The sequence below is a fragment of the Chiroxiphia lanceolata genome, chromosome Z, assembly GCF_009829145.1.
Source record: "Chiroxiphia lanceolata isolate bChiLan1 chromosome Z, bChiLan1.pri, whole genome shotgun sequence".
Classification (NCBI taxonomy): Eukaryota; Metazoa; Chordata; class Aves; order Passeriformes; family Pipridae; genus Chiroxiphia; species Chiroxiphia lanceolata.
The window spans coordinates 44,546,255-44,572,132 of NC_045671.1; the positions used below are offsets into that span (position 1 = coordinate 44,546,255).

Sequence of the window (25,878 nt, forward strand, 5' to 3'; positions counted from 1 at the left end):
TTTGTCCATTATCCCCTTCATTCAGTGCATGTATCTCCAAAACCATTATTACTGAAGTTAGTAGGGAGCTTTAGTTAGTAGTTAGTGCTTTTCACAAACCTCCCTGTTGCCTTCCTTGAATAATAGAGTAAGCATTCAAAATTCCAACTCTTTTTGATAGGTTGTCACAATTTAGCTGTTGAATGAAAAATTAGCAAAGGAATGCTGAGAAACAGCCATTCTTCTGGTGAGATAATGCAAATAAGCTTAAGTAACTAAATGTCATTGATACCTTATGGAGAACAGAAATCAGACTGGATCTCTGCTAGGACTCTCCTCATTGAGTGGGGTAAAGCTCTGTGACCTGGCTGGTTGTGCCCTAATGTTGTCAGGTGTCTTCATGTTTGCCATTCACAAGTCAGACTCATTTAAGTCTGCTCATTTGCTGCAGGGCTAGTTTTACAGTACCTCACTTTTCCTGATATCCCAGACCTTTCAGCAACTAGTGCATCTTCAACACCCTACCTACCATCCAGGTGGTTTATCTTTTCTATTCTGTGAGCAGTAAAGAAATCACATAATGCTTGGTCCATCAGCAGAGCCTGGTGAAGTTAACCTTCATCAAACAAAAAAAAAACCTGGCAGTGTGTGTAGTCTTGTATTTATGATAGGCATATTTTTCTCTGTTGCAGAGTACAAGCCTTCTAGGCAGAAGGTTAACTGATGGTAGACAAGATGAAATGCCATTTTCTTTCAGATCAGTATCATAGGGTGACACAGTACTAGAACACAGACCTCTCCTGTTCCTGAGAGTTTTGCAGGTGGTAAAGGAAGATTAAGCTAGGAAGAAGTCTCTTTGCAGGTGGGCAAGGTACGCTATTCATAGTGACATTTGTCAAGGGAATTGATTGCAGTTGCTTTGGTACAGTTCACAAACTGAAATTTTATTTGTGATTGTAGAATCTTTTATATGGCATCAAACTAAACTGTCCTTTGTTTTTCTTAAATGTGCTATGATATGTCAAAATTTAAATAATTTCGAGTAAATAAGTAAGAGCTGAAGCTATCTATATGAACAGGTTGCCCAGAGAAGTTGTGCATGTTCCATCCCTGGAAGTGTTTAAGGCCATGTTGGATGGGGCTTTGAGCAACCTGGTCTAATGGAAGGTGTCTCTGCCTGCTGTCTTTGAAGTCCCTTCCAACCCAAACCATTCTATGGTTCTATAACAGGAGAACCTGCAGAAGGAAAAAGTTCTTTGAGTAAATGTTTCAGACAAGATTTAGGTTGTCCTACTGTGATTGATTTGATTGCAATTAGTGGACCCACATATACTTAAATGCTCTACTGATCTACTCTACAAAAGGATAGAAATAAAAGTTCCTGTTAGGTACTGAATACTTGCTATAACATGAATTTCACCTATTATCAGTTACAATCAAGATAGTCAAGTGCTGGTAATACTAGGAAGTCACTAAAGGACTAGTTTTATAGAAGCTTGTGTAGAATCAGAAACCTTTATACTGCATATTTACAGAAGTCTAATGTATCCAGTCCAGAAGGGATTGATTTAACTTTCTTAATCTGGAATTGAAATGTTACCTATATAATTTGAAAACAATTATATAGTCTTATATTACTTGGCTGAAACAAGGGTAATTTTTTTGTTTCTTTCTTTCTTTTTAATAGTGATAGTAATAATTTTGTTTCACTTAATACAGAAATTTTAAGTTTCATATTATTCACAGATGAACAAAGAAAAATGTGTAGTTCTGTAAAGTCTAATCTTGAACACAGATTTATTAGCTTTAGGTTCCTAGTTATCAGCTATCAGCTGTGTGCCATTATATCCAATTATGGCTTATTTCTGTTTACTATTGTAAAGGCAAGAATTGTATGCTAATCAGAGCAAGATACAAGAGTTGTTTGTTCATTCCTGACTGAATTTTCAGTTACAAGTGAAATCTCAGTTCTGACAATTCCAGAGTTTCCCTGCAAAGCTGAGACTTGAAAGGTGTGTAATCCAGGACAGCATCTTAGCAGCCAGAGTTTTGGAATTTGTTGAGAACACAGTGGGCAAATTTAGGGATTATGCTTAAGCCCAAAATAAAGTACTGGAAATGCCTTCCTTTGTAAAAGTCACCTCTCCTTCCTTTTTTAGTATTAAATTAGGGGTAAAGAGATAAACTTTTAAGAAAACTTGGGTTAAAGATGGTCACAATACAGTAATAAAAACCCAGTCTTTCCTGATCCACTGTGACTGACAGGTGACTTCTGTGCCAGCTGAGTGTTTTAAGTGCTTCTAATCTGATGGCAGATGGCACAATCTATGACAGCCACTTGGGTCTTCAACAAAGTGGTTGTTAATTGTGTAAATGTGAAAGCTCTTTTGCAGAACAGTTTTTTCAGTAATAGATATGTGGTGCCTGTACTCTGTTGAAATATGTGCCATGTTTAGCTCTGTGAATGGAGGGATATCTATATGATATAACCACCTCTCTTAATTCTGAGGCTATGCTTGCCCAGACAGGATTATTTCCCATGTTCTTGTCAAGCCTGAAAGTGATGGAACTGATCCTCTGCCTCCTGTGGAAGCCTGAGACGTTTCTGTTGCTTCAGCTCTGTGGTCTGCTGAGCTTTTTGCTCTGCTGTAGCCACCCGAGGGCAGACATGCTTAAGGTTGTGCATAGTCATAGTGCACTTCCCACTGTGTAAAATACTGCTGCTACCAACATCTCAGCTCAAGTCTGCTGGAGATTCTGCAGCATGTAGCTGGATGCAGTACAGTGGTGCATGCTCTTGGTGTAAAAGTAATTTAATTAATCTTTAATTGCTACTGGTACTTGTGGTAAGGAATCATGGTAATTATATTAGTATAAAATGTAATTATTTTTTGTTGTGTGTTATTTTCTACTTACATGTTTCAGGACTAATGTATTTGCCTTACAGTAAGGCAGGGAAACCTAAGTTGGTTTTTCATGCATAACAGCTTTACAGTGTTAGGGTGTTGACCTGAAGCAGTAGATCAGTTGCTGCCTTGCTTCCCTTCTAGCTAGTTTTCTGTTTGCATTTTTGCATCTTCAACTTCCTTGGTGAGGAGGAGACGCTCGCCTAATAGTTCATTATATAGCTTATTGTTTCTCCCTATAATGTAGTGAATAAATAATAACCACTGATTAGTAAGCACTCAGGATGCTGGGTAGTATTTGAGAGAGAAAACTAGCTCCTAAAAGGGAAAAGCTTTCAAAATAATAAGATGGCATTACAGATAACTACTCATGGTTTGATGATTGCATGTTGGATTTAGAGTTTTGATCTAGTCTGTAGCTCTGGATTCTGTTCTGACTTTTCTATTAACTTAGAGTGTATGCTTGAACAAGTCACTTTTTTGTTTTTAATCTTCATTATGCTATATATGAAAATTTACAGTACTGCCCAGCATTATTAAATAGTCTAGAGCCTACTGTGGAATATTTTGCCGTAGGAAGTGGTTGAATCTAAAACTTAACAAGATTTTAAAAGGACTGTTTTATGAGAATGAGAAGCACCCAGGGATGACATAATAACTGACAAAATAAGAAAATTTCCTTCTGTTTGTTTTATGGTTTAAACCTGTCTGTGGCTGTAGGGAATTGGAAGGATTATACGTACAGAAACAGCAACCCTACAGCTTCATGACACAGAAAGTTTCTTGTAGCATTCATTGTCTGTCACTAGCTACATGATCATATTATGGCATCAATTTATAATCAAACACCTTGTGATTGATGTGTCTGAAACTTGAATTGAAACAAGCAATCCTGAGTTAGTAAGAAAGGTAATGCTAACATAAAAAGTGAGGAACTATACAGCTAAAAGATTCACTTAGTGTGTTGGTATTCGGTAAACAAAAAGAGGCAAATTATGATTTTCCTCTTTTGCTCTTTGATCAGTGCTGCTTTTCAATCTGACGTAGTAACATACTCATTCAATGGTCCTTCGCTGTTGTAAATTACACTGGTTTTGCACTGTACTAAATAACATAGGCAAATGCTTTTATTTTTCCTTCTGGATCTTGTAATTTAGTAAATCATCTGTGTATTGGAAATCTTAATTTCTTTTTTTTTCTGACATTGTCGGCATGTGCAAGATAGGCAGTAATGGTGGTGGACCTGTTTGCTTTTTTAATTTCTGAAGCAACAAGCAGGGTTATTCATGTGTTAACAGTGTATCTTCCCAACAAAAAAAGGGCATCAAACTAGAGGAGTGTGTCCAGAGGACAGACACCAAGATGGTGAGAGATCTCAAGGGCAAGTCTTAGAAGGAGCAGCTAAGGTCACTGGGTTTGTTCAGCTTGGAGAAGAGAAGGCTGAGTGTGACCCCTTAACAGTTTACAGCTTCCTCAGAGGAGGCAGTGACTGGGGAGGTGCTCATCTCATCTCTCTGGTGACCAGTGACAGGACACGAGAAAAGGGAACGAACCTGTGTCAGAGGAAGTTCAGATTCGATGTTAGGGAAAAGTTCCTCACTGAGCTGGTGGTCAGTCACTGGAACAGACTCCCTAGGGAAGTGGTCACAGCACCAAGCCTGGGAGAATTCAAGGAGCGTCTGGATGATGATCTTAGTCATGTGGTTTAGTTTTAGGTAGTCCTCTTGAGGAGCAGGGAGTTGATGATCCTTACAGGTCCCTTCCTACTTGAGATATTCTGTGATTCTGTGTGTTCTTTATACACAGTCCATACTAGAATGTTTTTCCATTTCTGCATTTTAGGTGCCTTATCAGGAGCCAGAGAAAGCTGGGAATATGATTCAGGAGCAAGAGACCTTCAGAGTCCGGACCTCCATAGTCATTTTACACTACAAAAGGTGTTGGAGTATGGTGGAAGCAACGTGACTCAACAGGCTGCTCTGCAAAGACTTCTAGCTCAGGCCTCAAATTTTAGCAACTCTGTTGGAGGAAGCTACTTAGAACTTGCCAACACTGTAAGTGCATTTGCCCTTTGCTTTTAAGTTTTGTAGAATTTTTTTTTTCCAAAGAAGCATATTAATCCCAGCCTTAGAGCCTTTGAGCCCTCATGGAAACAGTACTGCACTGTTGTTCCCTTTTATTTACCAGAAAACAAATGTGATTTTAGCACTTAGTAGGTGCATAATATTTCCAAAGCTTGTATAACTGAGTTGCATCAAAAAAGGTGGGAATCTGTGAGAGGCCAAACTGAAGTTCCTAATTTATACAATTTTAACAGAAGAAGATTTGTGTCTAAAAACTTCCTACCAATTAATTTTAAGTATAGTGTCAGATTGTTCAGAGGTGTTCTGCAGCAAAATTCGTCCCAGGTTATTTCATTACTGCCCACTAAATTGTTTGGTAATTGTTTTAAACCTTTGGTGTGCTAGCAATGTGCTTTTTTTATTTCTACAGGCAAGTACTATTCTTCATTTTAAAAAGCACGTAACTGTTTCTGCTGGTTTTGGCTTGGACAGGGTGAATTTTCTTCATGGTGGCTAGTATGGGGCTATGTTTTGGATGACACTGTTGAAGGAGTAAGGCCTTATTTTTTTGCTTTCCCATCAGTGTATTGGTATCAAGTTTGTGTTTTAATTTTAGCCCAGGCTTCTTATAAAATGCCACCCATTTTGTTGCATGTTTCCAACTCATGTTGCATGGGAGTTTAAGTGGAGAAATGAAAGATAATAAAATGAAAGTGAAAATTTTCTAATTTTAAAAATGACTCTTCATTGGCATGCTTCACGTTGATGAAATAGACTCCTAGTTCATGGTATCATAGGATAATTCAAGCTGTAAGAGAACCTCAGGAGGTCATTTAGTCCAACATCCTAGATGGAAATGATTGCTGACAACAGAGGAAAATCAATATTTTTAAGCCACATTATTTGAAAAGAAAATGATGGAAAATATCCTGAAAATATTTCAAAAAGCATTCTTAGTTTTATCTCAGTTCCTGAACATGAACTTATATAGGACCTTAAGTTTCCATACACAGAGTAAAAATATATAGACATTAAAAATTAACCAAGGAAGAAAAGAATTTAAGAAAATTGACAGTATCTTAAACGTTCTCATCATCAAGGCAAGAAACATCATCTGCTAATAGGTGGATGATGATGGTTCAGAAATGATTATATAAGACACAGGTGTGCAGAATTACTCAAGAATGCACAGCGTGATGGCTACTACGTTGCTATGACATGTAGGAATCTTAAAAATAAAAATGATGAAGACTCATAAGAAATAAAGATCCCCAGGTTTTATGGCTTTCTTTTTGTTCCCATCTCTAAATTCCTTCTATGCTTACTATCATGAAAGATGCCTGATATTTGTTTTAACCAGCATTTGTTATACTTCTACTTTAAAGTATTCCTTCTATGCTTTTTGAAACCATAGTAGAATCAGCAGTCTCTGATTTATATGTAGATGAATACAATAAAATCTCCACTTGACTCCTGCTGCATTGATGTCATGGGTCATATGTAAATTTTTGCTTTGGCTTTATTAAAATGGAGAGAGAAAGGAACAGGAGAAAATGGAGAGAATGATTTACTTTGTGTTTCAGTATTTACATTTATTCATCTTTCCACAATTTTTAATACTATGGGGCATGCTTACTGCAGTCTAAATTTAGACTCTTTAATGAGATAAACACAGCCTTCAAATAGCTGTGATTTTAATATAGGTACTTCCTTCTCTGTCTCTTTCTAAGGTTGTTTTACCAACTTGCATTTGCCATAATAACAAGCAAAGCTACTCCCTTGCATTCATTCTCAGAAATGACAGATCTCGTCTTTCCCATTTTTATAGGCTGAATTCAGTTAATTAATCAAGTGTGAGTAATCAAGTGTGAGTTCTTGTTACTTAATGTCCTGGGCTTCTTTCTGGCCACCTTCTTTTAACCTTCTTTTGATTTTAAACTGTGCAGTCAAGCTAAAGACATTGTTGTGGTGATTGTGTACTTCTACAGCATAGATTATATTCCTCAGTCAAGACAGAGGGTCTCCATCTGCCCTTAATATTAATAGGTTTTCCATTTGCAAAAGCTAAATGAACGTCAGTCCACTGTCACTTTGCCTAGCTTTTATATAGGGATTTTTTTTAAATGCTTTTTTTTTTGAAATGCATTTTTTAAATCCTGTCAACATAGAGCTTTACAGAATTTTATCACAACATAATACCTGCTCTGAAGCATTATTCCTCATCACAGGAGTGATACCATTTTTTTAAAAGTGCTGTTTTAAATTTAGCCATTTATACTCATTGCTTGTATTTTTATCTGTCCATCTCGCATCATTTTTATATGTTTCGGTTTACTAATGCATGTTCAGATTCAGCTTTTGGTTTACTAGAATAATTTATTCTGTAGTCTCTATAGAACACATTCCTCTTTATAGCTCTTCCCCTTGGTACCAGTATTTATGACAAAAGTATTAAGCTTTAATATGACGTGTCACCACTTACTGATGATGTACCTATTTGTGCCAATAGGAATCTGTGTGTGTGTGTGTGTGTGTGTGTGTGTGTGTGTGTGTGTATGTGTGTTGGGGAATTGTAAATAATTAAAATCTTCTTCATGGATAGAAAAGAATTCAAGTATTTGAAAGGATTTCTTTGTACATGTGGATGTTTGGACTGTTGCTTTTTGTATGTGCTTGAATCTTCAAAGTTGGACAAGGATCACTAATGTCATACAACTGTAGTGAAACAGCTGATCTGTGCCAAGTCAGATCTGTTCACTTCCCAGATAACCGTGGGATCTTGGTTTGTACCCTACAGTGCCATAAGGAGGGACAGTATTCTTTTCTAAGAGATGAAATATTGCTGTTCTCTGAAAACATTGCACAGGCACTATCTCAACATGGCAAGCACATTTCACATTAGAATTCCAGTGAAGTTTAATAAGCGGAAGCAGTAAGATTTAGATATGTTTAATTCCCTTTTCTTATTCTCATTGCATGTGGTTAAAATAGACTTGATTTTTTTTTTTAGTAGAAGGTGTACATATAAATGGTAATGCATATTTCTGTGCTTAATGTTGGTCTCTGTTGCCTAAATTCAGTGTTGTTTTAAGATGAGTTTATTTGTTGTCACAAGTAGCTACATTTACGTAAACAGAACCCATTGGGTCTGTTTCATTTGCCATGATTATATTATCTCAGACCTCTGTTCTTTTAGCTGGAAATATTGCTGGTTTGCTGAGAAAGTCTCTGCGCCAAGAATTTACATTTTAAAATGTGACCCCATGTTGATACCTGGATTTTTTTAACTATCTAGTCCCTGGTCTGAAGGGATCCAGGATCCTTTAATCTCTGATTTTTCCTTCCAAAGAACCTCTCTTTGACTGCACCTTCATTGCCAGAGCTTTTTTAGTTGGAAACATTTAGAAAGATTTGATGAGAATATAGTTGACTTGCATAGTGGAAGGGTACAGCTGTATTTTTGAGAACTGAGTGGTAGAATTTCATTATGACCACAGCTTAAGAGGTTGTGTTGCTGTTTCTGCCTCAAAACAGCCACAGATGTGGTTGTTCTTAGTCAGAGAGAAGGGCTTATTTACAGAGTTGCCTGCATTACTTCCTGCAGCATCTTGTTGGTCTGGCCAGCGACAAAGTGGGCATAATCCTGGTTTATCCTGTGCAGGGCTGTCAATGCAAGATGGATGTGTCTAGGTTAGAGGGCATTGGTGCAGATTGCTCCACCTGCCAAATCTGCACTTCTCCTCTCAAGAGGAGCTGGTTTTGGAATGTCTCCATCAAGAACAACTTCCTCATGGGGGGAAGAGAGGGGACAGACACTGATCTCTTCTCTGTGGTGACCAGTGACAGGACTTGAGGAATGGCCTGAAGTTGTGTCAGGGGACGTTTAGGTTGGAAGGTGGACGGAGGTTCTTCCCTCAGAGTGTAGTTGGACACTGGAACAGATTCCCCAGAGAAGTGGTCAGGGCACCAAGCCTGAGAGAGTTAAAGAAGCATTTGGATGATAATCTCAGGCACATGGTCTGACTCTTGGGGATGGTCCTGTGCAGGGCCATGAGCTGGATTTGATGATCCTTGTGGGTCCCTTCTAACTTGGCATATTCTGTGATTCTGTGAAAAAAACAGAAAGCTAATAATACAAAAATATTCTTAATACATTTTCTTGAAACTGCTCTGGTATATGCTGTTCTTCAGCTATTCCTGTCTGACTTGCGCATGTTTGTACCTCATCTAGAGGTCCTAAAGACTTCATTGGGCTTGAGAATAGACTGTTTGTTCGTGCATCTGTGTGAAAGGATGTGCTTTACATAGAGCAGAATTAAGACAACTACACCAGATTTAGTTCTGACTATGGACTCTCTGTGCCAAATGCAGATATCACCTCTGTTGAGTACACAACCTGAAAGTTTGTAAAATACTAAGCTGAACTGGAAATATGCGTTACAAGTCAACATGTAGTTGTATTAGCATTAGATTCTCAACGTTATTGCTTGCAAATGCGAACTTAATGTCTTAATCTCAGGAAACATCATGTTATCTGAAAATAGATATTCTTACTGCAAAACCTCTTCATAGTCAGACTCAGTGAATATTTGCATTGCTAATTTTTCCTGCTGAAGAGCATTGAGCTGCAAGTTATGACAGACAGAGCCACTATTTTGAGAAGGCTACTCTTTTTAGTTGGTATAGTTTATACTGAGCGATAGTTCTAAAAGTCGCTATTGCATTTTTCAGGGACAGGTGGCTTTTCCCTTCCCGCCTTGATCTGCTCCTTAATCAGACAAACCTAATTTGCTGTGGCCTATTTATATTAATAGCTTTTGTGTATAAAAGAACACACTTACTATTATCATTGTGTTTACATTTATGTCAGACTGAAATGCAGCTGGTTCTGGATAACTGCTTGAAACAGTATTAATGGGCTGTTTCATCCTCAGTCACAATAAGCATTTGTGTGCTCTGAGGTGCATGTAAATGTAAATTTAGGGATTTACATGTAAATTCTATACCTCTGTCATGTTATTGAGCATATAATAATTTCTCGTAGTGCCTTAATAAAATGTAGTTAGTACTTTCGCAGGAGAGTATCTCAGAGGTGCTTGGTATATGGTGTATATTCACACATGACATTCTGTGATCAAATTCAAAGTGCTGAATTTAATCTCTTTGTCCAACTAATGTGTCAATTATTCTGCTACTTCCCACCTTATCTTCTAGCTTGACTGTTAGACAACTAGCTAGTGTTCTTTGCTGTATGACTGGTAGGGCATGTGCCTATGTAACCAAAAGCCTTTCCTTACAAAGTCTCAAATGATTCAATTATCCACTGGTAAAGGATGGCTGGTTGTTCATCTTATGTAGATAAGTTTTTATTTGGCAAAAGTCACAGTAATATTAGTGTGTGTAGAGAGAAATAATTATACTGCTTAAAACTGCCATACCGCTCACTCTCTCAAAAAGTTGTGCTCTCCATATGTGTACTGTGAGTTTTTTAACCTACATTTTTGGCTCATTTTAACTAAGCAAGTAAATGTAGATTTTAAAGTCAACCCCTTAAAAATAGGAAGGATTGTCTAGTTGTGAAAGAAAGCAAAACTACTTTTGCAGGGGATGGGAGAAAAAGGGCTTCCTAGAGATTTGTGGCAGTCTAGGCATGCTCTTACAGCTATTCTAAATATGAACCATTTTCTCTGTTGCTAATTTATAGGCATCAGATGTAAATTAAATGTGAGTTATATGGAAATCACACAGGTATTTTTTTGGGAAATGACCTTTTAAGGAAAAGTATCAAGGAAGTCTGAAGACAGAACTGTATTGTGAAAGGTAACTCCATGGTTGTTTTGTAGACTACTTTGGTTTGGTGTCCTTGTTAATGAGAATCTACTGTAAAATTTCTTATTTAATTTCTGAAGCTTTTATGGTTTTAGAACTCACTAATATTAGTATGTCCTTTTCTAGCAAAGTCTGTCCCATTTTCTTCTCCGCCTCTCTCCAAATCTAGACTGTTTTTAAATTATTTGTTCCTTGGTTTAGGAAGCTCTGCTCCTTCAGATGCCCTACCCCTTCTCTTATAGAGAGGGAAATGGGCCCCAATAACAAATATAACTGTAAAAATGTAGCCTAATCATGCCTTCAGTTGGAACCCTAGTAGAGAGAAAGGCCTAAAGTTGAAGATTCGAGTGGTGTGGGCAATTGAGCCCACTATAAAAGCTTTGTGCCCAAGATAACCTTGCCTCTTGTGCATGTACTTCCAAACTAGGTATCGTTTCCATTCTACTAGGCTAAAAATAAAATACCAGCATTCCATTAAAGCAAGAACTGATTATTGGAATATAGATTCAGGAGGTTTGGCTTGTCAGAAAGCAGGCAGAAAAGCAGTTTTGTCTGATAGGGATTTTTTGTGTTTGAGAATGTGGGAAGCTGTTTGCTCCTCATTTTTGATCTCAAGCCAGCATTGTAATGGACTTTGTTTGTCTGAAGCAGGCATCAGCTCTAATAGAATTATGCCTTTTGTTTATACAGACCTGGCTTCCATAGCCTTCTAAAGCAATGCTCAGTTATTAATTTTTCTCTTAAATTGGACTGTGGATTAGGTCTGCTAGAACTCATCTATTTTATATGAAATATAATTTTTCAGTCTTTTGAATTTACTATATTGTGACAGACATAGAGGTGAGAAAATGCCAAATTATTTTTTTTTTTTAAATTCTGTTACTATTTCCATCTGGAGATGATCACAGCACAGTCTGATGGGTATCAGCACAGGTCACATTTGTTCGGGCAGCCTGTTAATAGATCTTTTTGACTGAGGCTTTTAACTGGATCTTTTACGTGACATATGACAAGCATATGACAAGTTGAAGTGCATGGAGTGATGGGTTTTGACCTAATTCTGTGTTTGTAAGTGGATGATGTGAACTGTCATGTGGCAGTCGGGTACTATAGGAAAGGGGGTCTTAACAAGTGTGTATAAGGAGGTATTTTGAAGGTCTTACATTCAAAGTTTCAAAACGTCTAATTTAACTTAGTCGCAAGTTGCAACTTCCCTCTTCATTGCTTAGAAACTGCCCTTATTATCCCATTTTGTTTGCTGTAATTAAGGGAGCTCTGGCTCCAGTGCAGATGTTCAGATGTTTTTGCAGATGTTCAGGTGTTTTTACTTTCCCAGACTTTTTTTTTTTTTCAGTTGTCTGAAATGAAGAGTAATTCACCTGGTACATTTAGCCCACACCACTGCACACAGCTATACAGAATATAGTATTAATATTATTATCTCACTTGACATTGGCAATTTGAGTCTGAGGGCCAGGATTAGTAAGTTGAAGCAACATTAACCTCATGGATTCTGGTGTGCCAGAAAGATGTAGCTTTTGCCGCAGGGTCTTCTTTCTTACCAGCTGTTCTGCCTGTTCTCTTGAGTGTGAACTGCTGACTTGACATAGTTGAATTTGGCAATGCTGAGCTTCTATGAATCCTCATTTACTAAAAAGACGAGTTATTTCTCCATTCATTATACACACACTACACCCTTATGTTTTGATTTCATGAAATACAGGAATTTTGATAATGAAATAAAAATCTTAACTACAGTGCGGAGTTGATGGACCCCAAGTGCTTTTGCAGTTCAGTGCTAGGTTAGTTGTAATGGTGTATGCAACTGTTATCCTGCCAACCAAGTCAGGAAAAGCAGGGTTCCCGTGTCAGTGCCATGGTTAAATTATCAAGGGGCTCCAGTTCTTTGGAATTGTTTCTCTGCTGCTCTCAGGCCTAGCAGAGTTGACCTGAGGCAGCACAGGATGCTGTGACGGTTCAAACACCCCGTTCCTCTTTGTGTTGTGGTTTTTAGAATGACTGTATGGTTGTCAGCAGAGCTGTTTTGAGGAACTGTTTTGGTTCTAGTGCAGAGAAAATGGGAGCTGGGTACTTCTGCACAGGTCATGTACTTACTGTTTCTGCTTTTTGTGAAAAAGAACTGTTTCCTGCATGATTGCTTCATTTTGGGCTAGAAAACCTCATTGTCATTTCTCAGCTGGGAGTTTATGATAGTAGCTATGCTGCGGTATATTGATAAACTCCACTTTTCATCCTGCTAGGAAGCAAAGTAAACTTTGTGTTTCAGGAAGGACAGTGTCCGTTCTATGAAGAGTTCATAGTGAAACAAGAACCCCACTGACGTACCCAAGTGAGGTTTGTGCCTCTAAGCTAAATAGTCATCTGTAATTTCCTACACTGAGTTTTGTATTAGTTTACCTGCTTGAAACTATAATTTTAGGAAAATGACTGGAGAAAAAGGCATTGAATTTTTCTACCCTGTGAATTTTTAAAGAGATTGTAAACGCATATTATTGCTTGAATCTATTTTTTACATAACTATTGATTGTCTGATATGCATTATAGAAAAAGAGGGGAAAGTCTTTGTTTCTGTAGAAACTACATGGGTGCCAGATTTTTTTTTATAATGGTGAAGTATCCTGTGCCAGGATTCTGAATTGTGAAGGCAGAACAAACAAGATTTTTTTTTCTTGGACATGGGTTTGTTTATTTCATTTGGTTTAGTTGCTTGATAGACCCTTATCTGAGAGTAAACTGTAGAAATATTGAGCAAGTAATTTCTTAACTTAATGAAGTAGGGGACTATCCAGAAGAGGCCTGAAAATAGAGAAGATTTTAGTTCTGTGATTATGTTTCATGAATCTGAAGTAAGAGTAAGTGACTTGAGAAAAATGTTTTGGGTTGTAGAACCAAACAAACCATATAAGAAAGTCAGAGATGATAAATGCTGAAGCAGGGTTGTTCACTGTCCCTCAAAATGTAAAAGGGAACCAACAGGTACGAAGGCTGAAGTATGGGTGAGGCAGAGGTAAAGCAACCTTGAAGATTATGATGAGAAGCTTAAATGGAGGAAGATGTAAAGGAAAAATGTCACTGGAGAGATTTAAAAGGTATATGACAAAGCAGTTAGAAGGGGAAAAATGAATTTTATAGACCAGATGCAGGGTTAGAATAGAGAGTTTGGATTTTATGTTTTGCTATCCAAGGAGAGGAAAAAAACCCTACAAATACCAGATCTTTAGAAAAATGAAGACGTACTAGTATCTACTGAATAGTAAATAGTTAGGGAGTTGAGAAGTGATCTGTAGACTAACTTGCTGATCTTCATAAACAGCCACTAAACTATGTAGCCAAGAAATATATCAAATTAATGAAATCTAGATTAGGGCTGTAGGAATTCAGTTACAACAATCATAAATTTTTTTGATAGTAAAATAGATCTGGCTGAAAACCAGGGGGTTTGATTTTGCAAAATTTTTCAATATATTATTTCAGCTCGTGTCATTGTTGAAGTAATTTTAGTTATAATATCTGCCAAAATGAAAGCTGCCCAAACCCCATAAATGCTCAGTGAAGTTGATGTTCTTGTTATTTAAATGTTCAGGCCTGCTAAAGTCTTGTAGAGCTTCGAGTCTGTCAGATGCTTGCCTTCCATTTGCCAGAATTCATCTGACTTAAAATGTTTCAAATGAAACATTTCAGTGGATTGAAACCTTCAAATTCTTATATATACATATGTATATATATATACATTTGTATAGAAAAGTGTGTGTAACATGTATGAATGTGTGTATATGTATATATAAATATATGGGAATACTTTGTGTATAGTATATATACAAATGTCACATGCTCTATATGCACAAATAAGTGTATATATGTATGTATATATATCTTGTCTCTGTCTGCATGTGTATATATATATGTACACACACATATGTATACATATATACATATATATACACACACACATATAGACAGAAACGATCCAACAGTTCATCGGTTAAGCATTCAGAGGAAATCTTGTCCACAGATGAGGAAATGGGATCCTTGTGTCACCGTGGGAACTCACATGGTCACCGATCCCTGGTTCAGTGCCAGGACACTCCAGGTTAGGGAGTTATATGTTCAATGTGCCAGTGGTAATGGAAGTCACAGTGGAGAGGAATCTTACAATTAGGGAAAATAATTATAGACTGACCACACACAGATGTCTTGGTAGAGTTCAAGGGCTGCACTTCAAGAGCTAAATATCTGCAGAGTCACAGTCATGACTATGCAGTGGGGACTGGAACTGGAAATGAGAGTGTATGAAGGACAAGATCCAAAACAACAAGTGTAGGAGTAAGGGGAGAATGTAGAGGAGGAAACCTCACTATTAGAGATGGGGAAAAATAGGGGAAACTTACCAGAGGAGTCCTGGCAAATCTTTCTTGTATAAGTGACAATTTTTGAAGGAGATTCAGTTCACAACTGTTAAATATGAGGGAATATAAGTTGGCTACCAAGATTGTAGGGACTGGAAGTGAAATGAACGAATTTACCTTGTGGTTAATAAATGGAGGAATGTACGACTGAACTGAGGGAATGCTGGACTGTGAAGGGAAGCTAAGCAGAATTCTGATGGCATGAATTGTAGTTTACAGAATGGCCTTGTTGATGTTTTTAAGCAAGGAGCAAATAAACAGTGATGATAATTAGGGGACTGCAACATGAAGAGAGCATAGAAGTGGCTGTTGTCTCTCCTTGTCCTCACAGGCAAGTCTCCAACATGAATAACAGGCACACATTGACGCCCTCGTCCTTTTCCTGTCCTCATCTGGTGCTGAGGCTCTGTTGAGTCAGAGGGAATCAAAATGAATGTGATAGGTTTGGATGAAGTGATAGGAAATGAAAGTGTCTGTTTGTCAGGTTGGTGAGTGGCTTCATGGCTTGAAATACTGGAAGATGGAAAGAAGGATCAAATGTGAACTCCCAAGGAGACTGCTTGGGTCAAGGATACAACTTTTTAAGTGGATTAAGTAGTTGAGGAAGGGTGAATAGGTGAGGGTAGCTGATTAAAGTGCTGTTTGGAAATTGTATTATTCCAGACATGTTATCTGTTTCAGACTAATCAAGATGGTTTGATTGAAGGAAAGAAGAAAATTTTGCTTCTATTTTCTTCAAAGAGAGTGCTTAATTTTTCAGTGTAAGATTACTTGCAATTCTTTCAGATAGGTTGGATTTTTTTTCTCTCCACCTAGGTGCATAACCTTCACTAGCATTAATGAGAACAGTTTGTATCATGAACCTGCCATCCCTTTCAGCCTTTCCCTTTTAAATCATAGTGCATTAGTGCTATTGAATAAAGATTTTTCTGGAAACATTATCCAACTACTGTATTGAATTTCTGCTTCCAAGTTTAGCCCTCATGTTAACCTTCTGAGTGCTACTATTTTGTCCATGGAAATTTAGACTTTGGTACTACACCAGTGTATTTTGTGCAAGAATAAGAAGAAAATAAAATTGTACTCAAACTGTAATAGATTTGCAGTACTTGAAGATGTAATTTATTTGTGTATTGGATTGTGCGGGGTGATGTTTTAACTACAGAGATGATATTGAAACAAGCAGAAACTAAATGCTCAGTGGACTTCAATTAGTTGCTTTTCAATTACAGAGCTAATTAACCAGAACCAACTGAGAAGGGCTTATTTCATACATCCTGGAATTGTGATCAGCTAATCGTGCATGTTGCATACAGAGTGAAACTGCTGCTCCGAAAATGGCGCACATTATGATGAAGAATATATGACACATACATATTTAATAGATAATTGCTTTTATGCTGTAGTTTTCACTCTGTGGCTGTTAAATCAAGGAGGTGCCAAGTGTCACACCTGCTCCAATAACTGTAAGTAAATAGACTCTTGTAATTATTGAGACATATTATGAGGGAAAAACCTTGTAAAATAACTACTAAATAACTGCTAATGTTTTCCATATTTTGTGGCAGTTTCAAAAGTAAGGTGAGGAGGGTGACAGAGTTGTGTCTTGTCCTGAAAGAATCCTTTTACACCAAGTGATAGAGCAAATCTTACTAAATGATTATTCAGATACAATCAAAAAAGTAAAAACCCACTGTGATTCTTGGGCACGTGCCAATGTTTCTTTCACTACAGTTTGATAAGAGTAAACAAATGGAATAGAGTGGCCATAAGATTATTAAATCAACAATCAGCAAACTGGCAACAGTAATGGTTGTTGCTGCATAATTCTGAAATTATCTTGGGAAGAATCAGTGCAAATGTGCTTATCTACAAGCAGTATGTGCATCATAAGTGCTTTAGAGGTACAAAAGGCAGTAATGGATCAGAATGCACTGGGAGGGAGTGGAAGCCCAGGCCAGTATCACTGTCTTGACAGAAAGCGTTTTGTGGATGTTGTTCCTGAAAACCTCTGTGACAGAAAGGTTTGTCCAGCTGCTTGTTACCCCTTTTTTGTGTGTACCATAGTACACACTGAGGCATCCACTGAGACCATGTCATCGTGGACTAGGAAATGTACATCTGTAGGTTAAGAGATTCCTCTTCCCATACCCAGACCAACCCCTCCCTGCCTATAGAGGCTAAAAGAGAAGGCAGGAAAAAGGCTGAGAGCAAGGAAGCATTGCTATCCTAGGCAAGGAGCTGAGGCAGGGAGAGAGAGAACGAACTGTACGCTGCCAGACAAAACAGAAGGACTGAGTCCAAAAGGCACCTCTCTCACTGGGTCACAGGGTGGTCTGTTCATTTCCTGGCAATGCAAAATTGGCATACTTGAGGTTTTCCTTTGTTTTCTTTGAAATCTGCCTTTGGCACAAGCCAGTGAGAAAATATACTTTGGCTTCGACAAAATTCTTAGTACCCTGCTATTGTATTAGGTCACTTACATGTATTTGAAACTGGTGAAACAGCCTGCAGACAGCTGGTCAAGTCTGTCTGGGAATTTAATTTTGTGATGTAACATTTTCATTCAGTTAGTAAATGGACTTGGAGAAATGCTAGATGATAATGACATTTCACAGAAGAACAAGTTCTATATCTTCAGGTCAGACTATGTTCTTGATGCTACTGTTTTAAAAATGTGATATATTAGTAGCTATTTTAGAAGAATTATTACATTTAGTCTTAGCTAGCCCTCCTCAGTAGTTTATAAGGATTCTGAAACAAGCATTGCCAGTCTTTATCGGTTAGTTAACAGTTGATGCTTTCCAACTGAGAAATGTGTAATCCTGTACCACTCAGTGCAAGCACGCAGATTTGAATGGGAGTCAGCTGGGGTTCAAGTAAAATCATTTTTCATCAGAGTTTGGTTTAACCATTTCATTCATTTGCACATGGATTACAATTAATTTTTAAATTTTAAATAAACTTTGTTCTGAAAGTACCTGCATGTATCTTCCATGTTCTTGACACGTCTGAAGCTGTGAATTCTGCTGTTGCTTTTCAGTCAGTCTCTCTGTCTCTTTCTACCATGTTACTGTATAGAGTAGAAAAAAGGCAGAAAAAATCCTGTGCACCATATGTGTTTACAGTGGATCTAGTTCAGATCCCAAAGTGTCCTGCACAATCATGCTTGGGATGCATCTGTGGTACCATGTACTCTGTCTGGTCTGTAGGATGGCTGAAATGTCCTGATCTGCCAGAAATAGACAAACAATGGCAAGTGAAGAAAACAAGTCATAACTTTTAATTTCTGAATGCCTCTTCATAATTGGCTGGAAGTATTTGGCAGTATAGGGATATAGTATGGGAAATGCAGTGTATTGAAGCCATAATTAATATGGACTTTCCTTTAGAAAAGGGAAACCTTAGAACTTCATTCTTAGTAATTCTGAGGCTCATCCCACAGTTGGTGAACCTGTGGTATATGTGACAGAATTGGACAAAGATCAGAGCAGAGCAGTTTATAAAGGGGAAAATAAAGTTGACAGGGGTAGTGATGCAAAAAACCCAAAAAACTCTCACCCCCATTTGTGAAGGCATAATTTTGAAAAGATAAAACATTTTAAATTTATTTTATTGGCTGCAGGAATTTTTGAACTGAAGTTGTGGGGGTTTTTCCTCATCTGTGAAAAGTGAACTAAGTGACTATACAGTCACTTGTTTCTGGGCATAAAAACCTGTTAATCACATTTCAGTGCTGTGGATATGCTGTTCCATACTTCAGTCTGTAGTCTGGAGGAGTCTGCATCTTCCTGGCTTCCTACCCACTGGAGGGGAACAGCGCAATTTGTCCCAGCATCACCACCCATCTGCCAGCAGAGAGCAGTGCAGCCCGTTGCTGGGATTTGAGGGGCCATAACTGGAAACATGTTGGAAACAAAGCAGATGAGTAAAGAGAAATATACACAGAAGCACTGAACGTAGAGACAGAATTAAATGTGAAGGTGGGACAGGGACTCAACGAGGAAAATAATGAAGAATGGAGGCGATGCAAGGTGGGCATGTAGAGAGCAAGGGAAACCCCAGGATGCAGACTAGCTAAAGCAAACTGGAGACCTGGAGGATGAAAGTAAAACGTCTTGTAAAGAGACTATGGCTTTCCCGTTACCCTCCAGAGGAGTGTTGCAGTTCCTGATGCTGGGCATGGAGGAATGACAGGGACCCAGAAAGTGCTACCGCTTTGTACTATCATAGAGCAATATCTGTGTGTTTATCTTGCTTCTTAAGGCACTTTCTGTATTGTCATTGGGACGAATTATTCCTGTGTCTGCACGCTGATACTAATCTGTGATTAATAGAGGAGAAAGAAATAATCACAATATAATTTTCAAAATGCTGCATTTGGAGTGCATTGTTTCTCATGCAGATGTTTTTTACCAGGGTGCAAGAACTGTGCCACAGCTTGTGTAGCATTAATTTCTGTTTCTTATATTAGGGGTTTTTTTCTTAACTGATTTAATAATACATTGTATTAATATGATAAGATAAATTTCGGCTGCACAGTAGGGTATTTCCTACTTCTAATTCCAAAAGTACATCATAATCCAGTATCACATAGTGTGTGGGGCTGCCCCTGTGTTTTAGGGGATGGAAGAAAGGGGACAGGATATCATCAGTTCTTGCAGTGGGTGCAGCATGTCCACAAATCCAGCTTGTTAAGGATTTTTCTAGATTTGTAGTTGAATATTGAAAGCAAATGCTTTTTTCTCCCCTTCTAGTAGCATCTCCTGAACCTTTTGTAAAATGTCAGTCTGTTATGTAAAATCTGCAGTGTTCTAATGGTGCTTTCAGGCTTACTGTGACCTTTTGAAATCGTTACAACCCCAGTTTTCCTTATTTAATTGCACACAGGAATAGGGAAATAGGAATCCAATTTATTGTTATCCAGATGGTATTTCCTGTTACTTAGCTCTATAGTTTTCTGTATAGTAATTAGTATGCAGAAAGCTGAAGAGATGCTGTAGTTCCAAAATGAACTCTCTGTAGCTCTCTCCCTCCCACTTGCACTCTCCTTTTGGTACCGCCCCTTCCATGCACCCTTTAGCCAGCAGCAAGACAGCTGTGTTTGATCATAAACCACTTAAACTCCAGGCTCACTGGCAGGGGAAACTTTAGCGTGAAGTGCAACACTGGTTTCTCTCGGTGAGGGGAGCTTTCTTCTCTTTTTCTTTCTCCCTCCGTGAACACTGAAGACTGTAGCAGCGCTCCCTTCTTTTTAATTTCTCTGTGGACTTGTGTGAAGCTCATCAAATTTTTCTGAGTATATTCAACGGCATTGGGAGATGCCCTTCAACAGAGTTGTGGAAAAGAGCAGAATAAAACAGACAGCAGAGATGAAGCACGCCTTGGAGATGGACTAAGACAACCCTGAGGTCCTGGTAAGCAGTTTCTTCTCTGAATTCTCTGAGCACTTCACAGTATTAACAAGTCTCTCACAGCAATGGATTGTCTGTGAAGTCAAAACCAGTTTGGCTCTTCTAGAAGATCTTGCATCATTAACTTAAACTCTCAGTGTGGAGTAAAAATGGCTGTCTAGAGCAAAATGTGTCAGATGGAAAAATTTTGGAGGAGAAAGTATTGAACCAGTTGAACAAAGCTTTGAAGCATTGAAATCTGCAGAAATCGTCAAGCCCTGAGAAGTCTAATCATGAATTCTGGAGTTGCTATGAAATATGGAAATGACTCCCCTGCAGAGCTGAGTGAGGTAAGCAGTTTCAGTGCCCTTCTTTACGCTTTAAAAAGAAACGCTCCCCTTTTGGGCTTTCAGTCTGCGAGCAATGCAATTAAAAATTAATAGAATGTGTATCTTGCTATAACTTGCTGTGCCAGTCAGGAAATGACCTGAACTTTTTTGCTGCTTTGCTCTGAGTAAGTGGTGAAAGGCAAATGATTGCAACCATGTAGAGACGTTTTTCCTGTTACCCTGCAGCAGTGATTGCCTTGCCTCTGAGAGCTGTGTTTATACCCAAAATTCATTTTTGCAATAGGTGAAATATGGAGATCTCAGCTGAGATTAAGCAGATAGTAACTAATTTAGGAGGGAAGTGGAGTGAGTGGAAAATGACAAATATTTTTCAGTGAGACAACAACATTGGCAGAAGTGGTGTTTGCTTGTATTTAGCCAAGGTAATACTGTTTCTTTTAAGTTAGATGATTTAGATTACTTTCCTTCCTTGCCTAAAAGAAAACAAGTCATGGGAATCTTTCTGCTTTTCCACTGGAAACCATAGTAAGCTCTTATTTCTCATAGTTGTGGGTATGTTTTTTGTATGAAATGACTGTGTGTGTGTTTTTAATAAATTTGAAATTAAAACCATATAATATGTTATGCAAATGCTTAATAAATATTTTAGAAGTGCCATATTCGATCAGTTACTGAAACGTCTTAGATGTAATCCTTATGGGCTTTACTGAGAATAGCTAATTTAGTTATGCTAGAAATCCCAAGCTTTTGATTAAGGTCATTTTGTAGGAAATTGAATTTCCAGCTGTCTTGTCCCAGTTAAAGTGAAATGCTTCTCCTTCCCTTTTACCCATTTCTTTGATACACCTTTTTCTGTGACATATCCTTAATATGTTTGGGTTTTTACGAATAGTAGATAGGATATGATTGGCAGAATGTGAGAGTTTACAGTTTCTGGAGTTAATTGTATAGAGAAAGGAGACACTGAGGTATAGAATGGAAAATAAATCTGTAGGCTAATGAGGTAGACAACAGCGTAGGGGGAAGCACAGTAAATATGTGAGAGCTAAGGAAGTGCAGTACCCTGCCATACAAGAGGACGGTAGGTTTGTGACTAGGAAGTTCTGGAGAAAAAAATTTCATATGTATTTCTGCTTTAAGTAAAAAGAGTTCAATTTCATTATTTCTGTATTACTTTTTCAAATTGTTGCTTAGAAATTCTGTATTGGTGATACAGCATAAATGGGGTTCATAAACTCAGCATAAAAGCCTGGGTTACTTTTGGTTGGAGTTTCTGGCTGTGGTGGTATTGATGGCCTGATGATCTCTGATTTCTATCCCCTTAACATTTAATTTTCAAGACTTTGCTAGATCACATAGATCATGGAGTGTCTCAAAGAACTGACACTTGAGTCAATATTTGGAGCAGGCAGTATTTATTGGTAGCATTGCTACCTTGAAATTACCTATTCATGTTAACTTCACACATCCATCAAGTAGGACTTTTGTTTTAAGAAATACTTTTTTACCTTTTTCTTTCAATGTTTTAACACAGGAAATATTGAAAGAAGTCTGTGACTGTGCTTTTGTTATGTTGTTTGGTTTTTTCCCAACAAGCGTACTTTAATACTTAGTTTATATTTGTACTGTAGTGCTACAGGTGAGTTAGAAATAGGCTGATTTCTGACTGCAGACATACCAGGGAAGATCTTATACTCCGAACTTTCCCCAGGTGCTTATCATCATTCCTTTGCTGCTCACCTTCATCTTTTGCAGTTTGAGCTGCTTGTGTGAGTGAGCCTTAGCCTGAGTCACCCATAAAACGCTGGGTCAACTTCAGCACTGATCTTGGATAAAACTGTGTTTTTAGCGGAACATGGAGGCCTTACAGAAATGTCTTATTCCACCTCTCAAAGAAGAGAGGATGCACTCTGAGCTGCAGTTGGCTGCTCACCCCAATCATTATCTTCTCAACCAACTCCCTGTAATTTTTACACTTGTTTTTTATGCTCCTTTTCCTATTGGTGACTGGTATACTGTTGTGCTTGCTGTAAGTGAAGGTAGAAGTACCTGAGTAAAGGCTGTACCTGCAGTTGATATATCTGTGTTTCTCACCTCTTCAGCATGCTCTTCTCCTTTTTCTTCCTTTCTGGCTGTATCTTCTGTATGCCATGTTTATTTTTGATTAATGGAAGACAGTAGCATTTTGTTCTTTTAAATGATGGAAAAAATGTGGAATTGGCTACAATAGGAAATAGATTAAATAAGTACTGTCTTCATGTGTTTTCACTCACACTTCTATCTCTACAGTTAGCTCAAATTTTCATATTACAGTGGGCTGCTACCACTGTACATATCTGAATGGCAACTATGTTAACAGACCAAGAAAGACTGTGATTCACATTTTGCACTGTGAGGTTTGGTGTAGGTGCCTTGATGTCTTTATCTCAATGTGTGGAGCTCTAGGCATGAAACTACTGTTATTAAAATAAACAGGAAAGCTACAAAGCCCTAAAGATATAGTAAATGCATTCTTGACTGGATGCATTAGACAAAATAGAAAATTAAATTATTGCAACTCATTCAATTTGTATTGAAACTTTCAACTTGAGATTTATATCTTTCTTTGAGAAATGGGCAAGAATTAAGGCATGTCTTTTTTTCCAAGACACAGTGTGATTGTAGAAACTTGTATGTCATTGATGATTGCTGTTCCTAAATTCTTGTTTGAGTAAACAGAGATCTTGATAGTCTTTATTTACTCCCCTGCCCCTATCCAAAGGTCATGCAGAAAGCAGAAAAAAAAAAATCTGATTTCTGTTGTTTCACTCAGACTTCCACAAAACTCATGCTCTGTGGTTCCATAACTCCAGAGTTCAAAGTGTTGCTTATTGATGCTTGTGCCTAGAACATGTTACCCCATTTCTTCTGCTCTTTTTTTCTTTCAGGCTTCTCTTTCTTCTGTCCAAAGAAAGAAAGATTAGCCAATCTGCTGTTTGCATAGTAGATTCAGTGTGTTGCAACTCCATAGAGAAGTAGAAGAAACATTGTTTTTACATAGCAAGGTGGGTGTTAGGTTTGGTTATTTGTTTGGGGTTTTTTATATGTAAGATGCATTAAGACAGGCAAATCTGTAAAATCAAGAATTTGTAGATGACTCTTGCTGTAGTCTATGAGAATGCACAACAGGCTTTGGTAAATAGGTAACAGTGGCCAAAAAAGCCCAGTGCTATTACTATGAAATGGGCCTTCACCTGTCACTATTTTGGCTTAACATGATTCACAGAGCTTGCCTTTAAAGCTTGATCAAGGATGCGATTTCTATGCATAATGTAATACCCAAATTAGGAAAGCGCTCCTCAGATCCCTTCAATGTTTTACACATGCAATTCTGAAAACCATTAATGTAATCCTAAGGTATATTTTTAAAGCTAACATCATGAATGTTACTGAAAACATGTGCAGGTTCAGAGCCCAGAACTGCAGACTGATTTGTACATCCTTAAAAATGAAACTTTATGTCAGAATATATATGCTTTATACATATTAATTTGGTTATTCTGCAGAAAGAGGTGTTCATCTAGAAGAAACTGGATTGTCTAATCTGTATTTTCTTCCAAATTGAAAGACATTACCTGTCTTTAAACTCCAGCATTCTGAGGATGTATCCTCTACATACTAGCTTTGTTCTTACATGCTCCCCTTGCCATCATTGTGGACATGGTGTGCTGAAGTAGGGAGATCTGTGGTTTGAACTAGTACGCCTCTTGGACTAAATGTGTCCAGCAGTTATGCCTATGCCAAGTTCTGGGACAGTTAAAATTAGTAGTGCAGGAATGTGAAGGAAATATAAGTTCTGGGCCTAATGATATTTTTCTCAATTGTATACTTAAGGGCTAAATTGTATCCTTGGATTAAAAGTCAAGTTATGTCCTTGGATATAATTTTCATTAAAGTGAGCTTTGTGAATTTGCTGGTAGTAAGACTGTGCCTAAGAGATTTTGTAATGGTATTATAGTATTGCAATACATTCAGCATTTTAGGTGCAGATGATTTGTATAATGTTATTGTTCCTTGTGTTCTTTTAGCACTTGCTGCATGAGTTGATGGTGTATAACTTCTGGAAAGGTTGTATTATATTCTGCACAGCAAAATTAAAAGATGGCTGCTGCTTTAGGTGCATACTTTATACTTTCTTCTTTTTGTTTGGAGGTCAAGAGTTTAGGGTACTGATGTCCTGGCTTACAGCATTAGGTACAGTTGCATATTCTTTATCCCACTACATTGACTGGAATAAACAGATGGACTATTTGTTGTGCAGAAATTAGTAACTTGTTTGTTTGTTTGTTTTAACAATAGGATGTTTAAAATTTTGGGGACAGGAAGGAAAGATAGGCTTCAAAGTTCATATTTGTGTAGTAAGCAGAATAGTGAGTTCATAAAAAGGATTTCACTAAAATCTTCCATAATAATTATTAAATGTCTCTGGTAATACCAGATGTGAAGAAGAGAGAACCAAGTTTTAAAGGAGTAAATTTTGACTTTTTAATAATTTTACAGTAGGACAATATTGCTCCTTCTTTTAAAATTTTGTGTTGTTTTAAGATTTGTGTTCCACAGCTGCTCTACTTAGAAAATACACTCTGATGAAAAATATTGTAGAAGAAGAATTACAGAAATAAAAGGGGCTGCATGGCTTGAAGTTAGATATATGAGTTCAGTGAGTAAGTCTGAGGGGAGCTGTGGGGAAAGGTGGGTAACCAGCAGAAGAGCAGGATATCAGGCAAAGCCTTGCTGGCAGAGGAAGAGTTCAGCACTGGCCATCCCCACCCTGAGGTACTTTCCTGTGTGTGTCTCTGTTCATTTGAAACAAGCACCAGCTTGTGCTGTCACTGTACCTACGTGTGAGGAAAGAGCACTGATGGAATGGGAAAGAGGTTTTTTGTTGTATT

At 37.8% G+C, this 25,878-nt stretch overlaps 1 protein-coding gene across 5 annotated transcripts in view; it reads left to right on the forward strand.

Moving 5' to 3' along the window:
• Nucleotides 1-25,878, forward strand: part of MCC (MCC regulator of WNT signaling pathway) — a 188,250-nt gene that overhangs the window by 29,281 nt on the left and 133,091 nt on the right. For 3 of the 5 annotated variants that reach the window (XM_032675611.1, XM_032675612.1, XM_032675613.1), the window contains exon 3: nt 4,728-4,939. In XM_032675611.1, coding sequence (XP_032531502.1) covers nt 4,728-4,939 — 212 coding nt within the window. Of the gene's footprint in view, nt 1-4,727; nt 4,940-20,304; nt 20,948-25,878 lie in introns of those variants that run through there. The other 2 variants (XM_032675614.1, XM_032675615.1) reach the window with 2 other exon arrangements.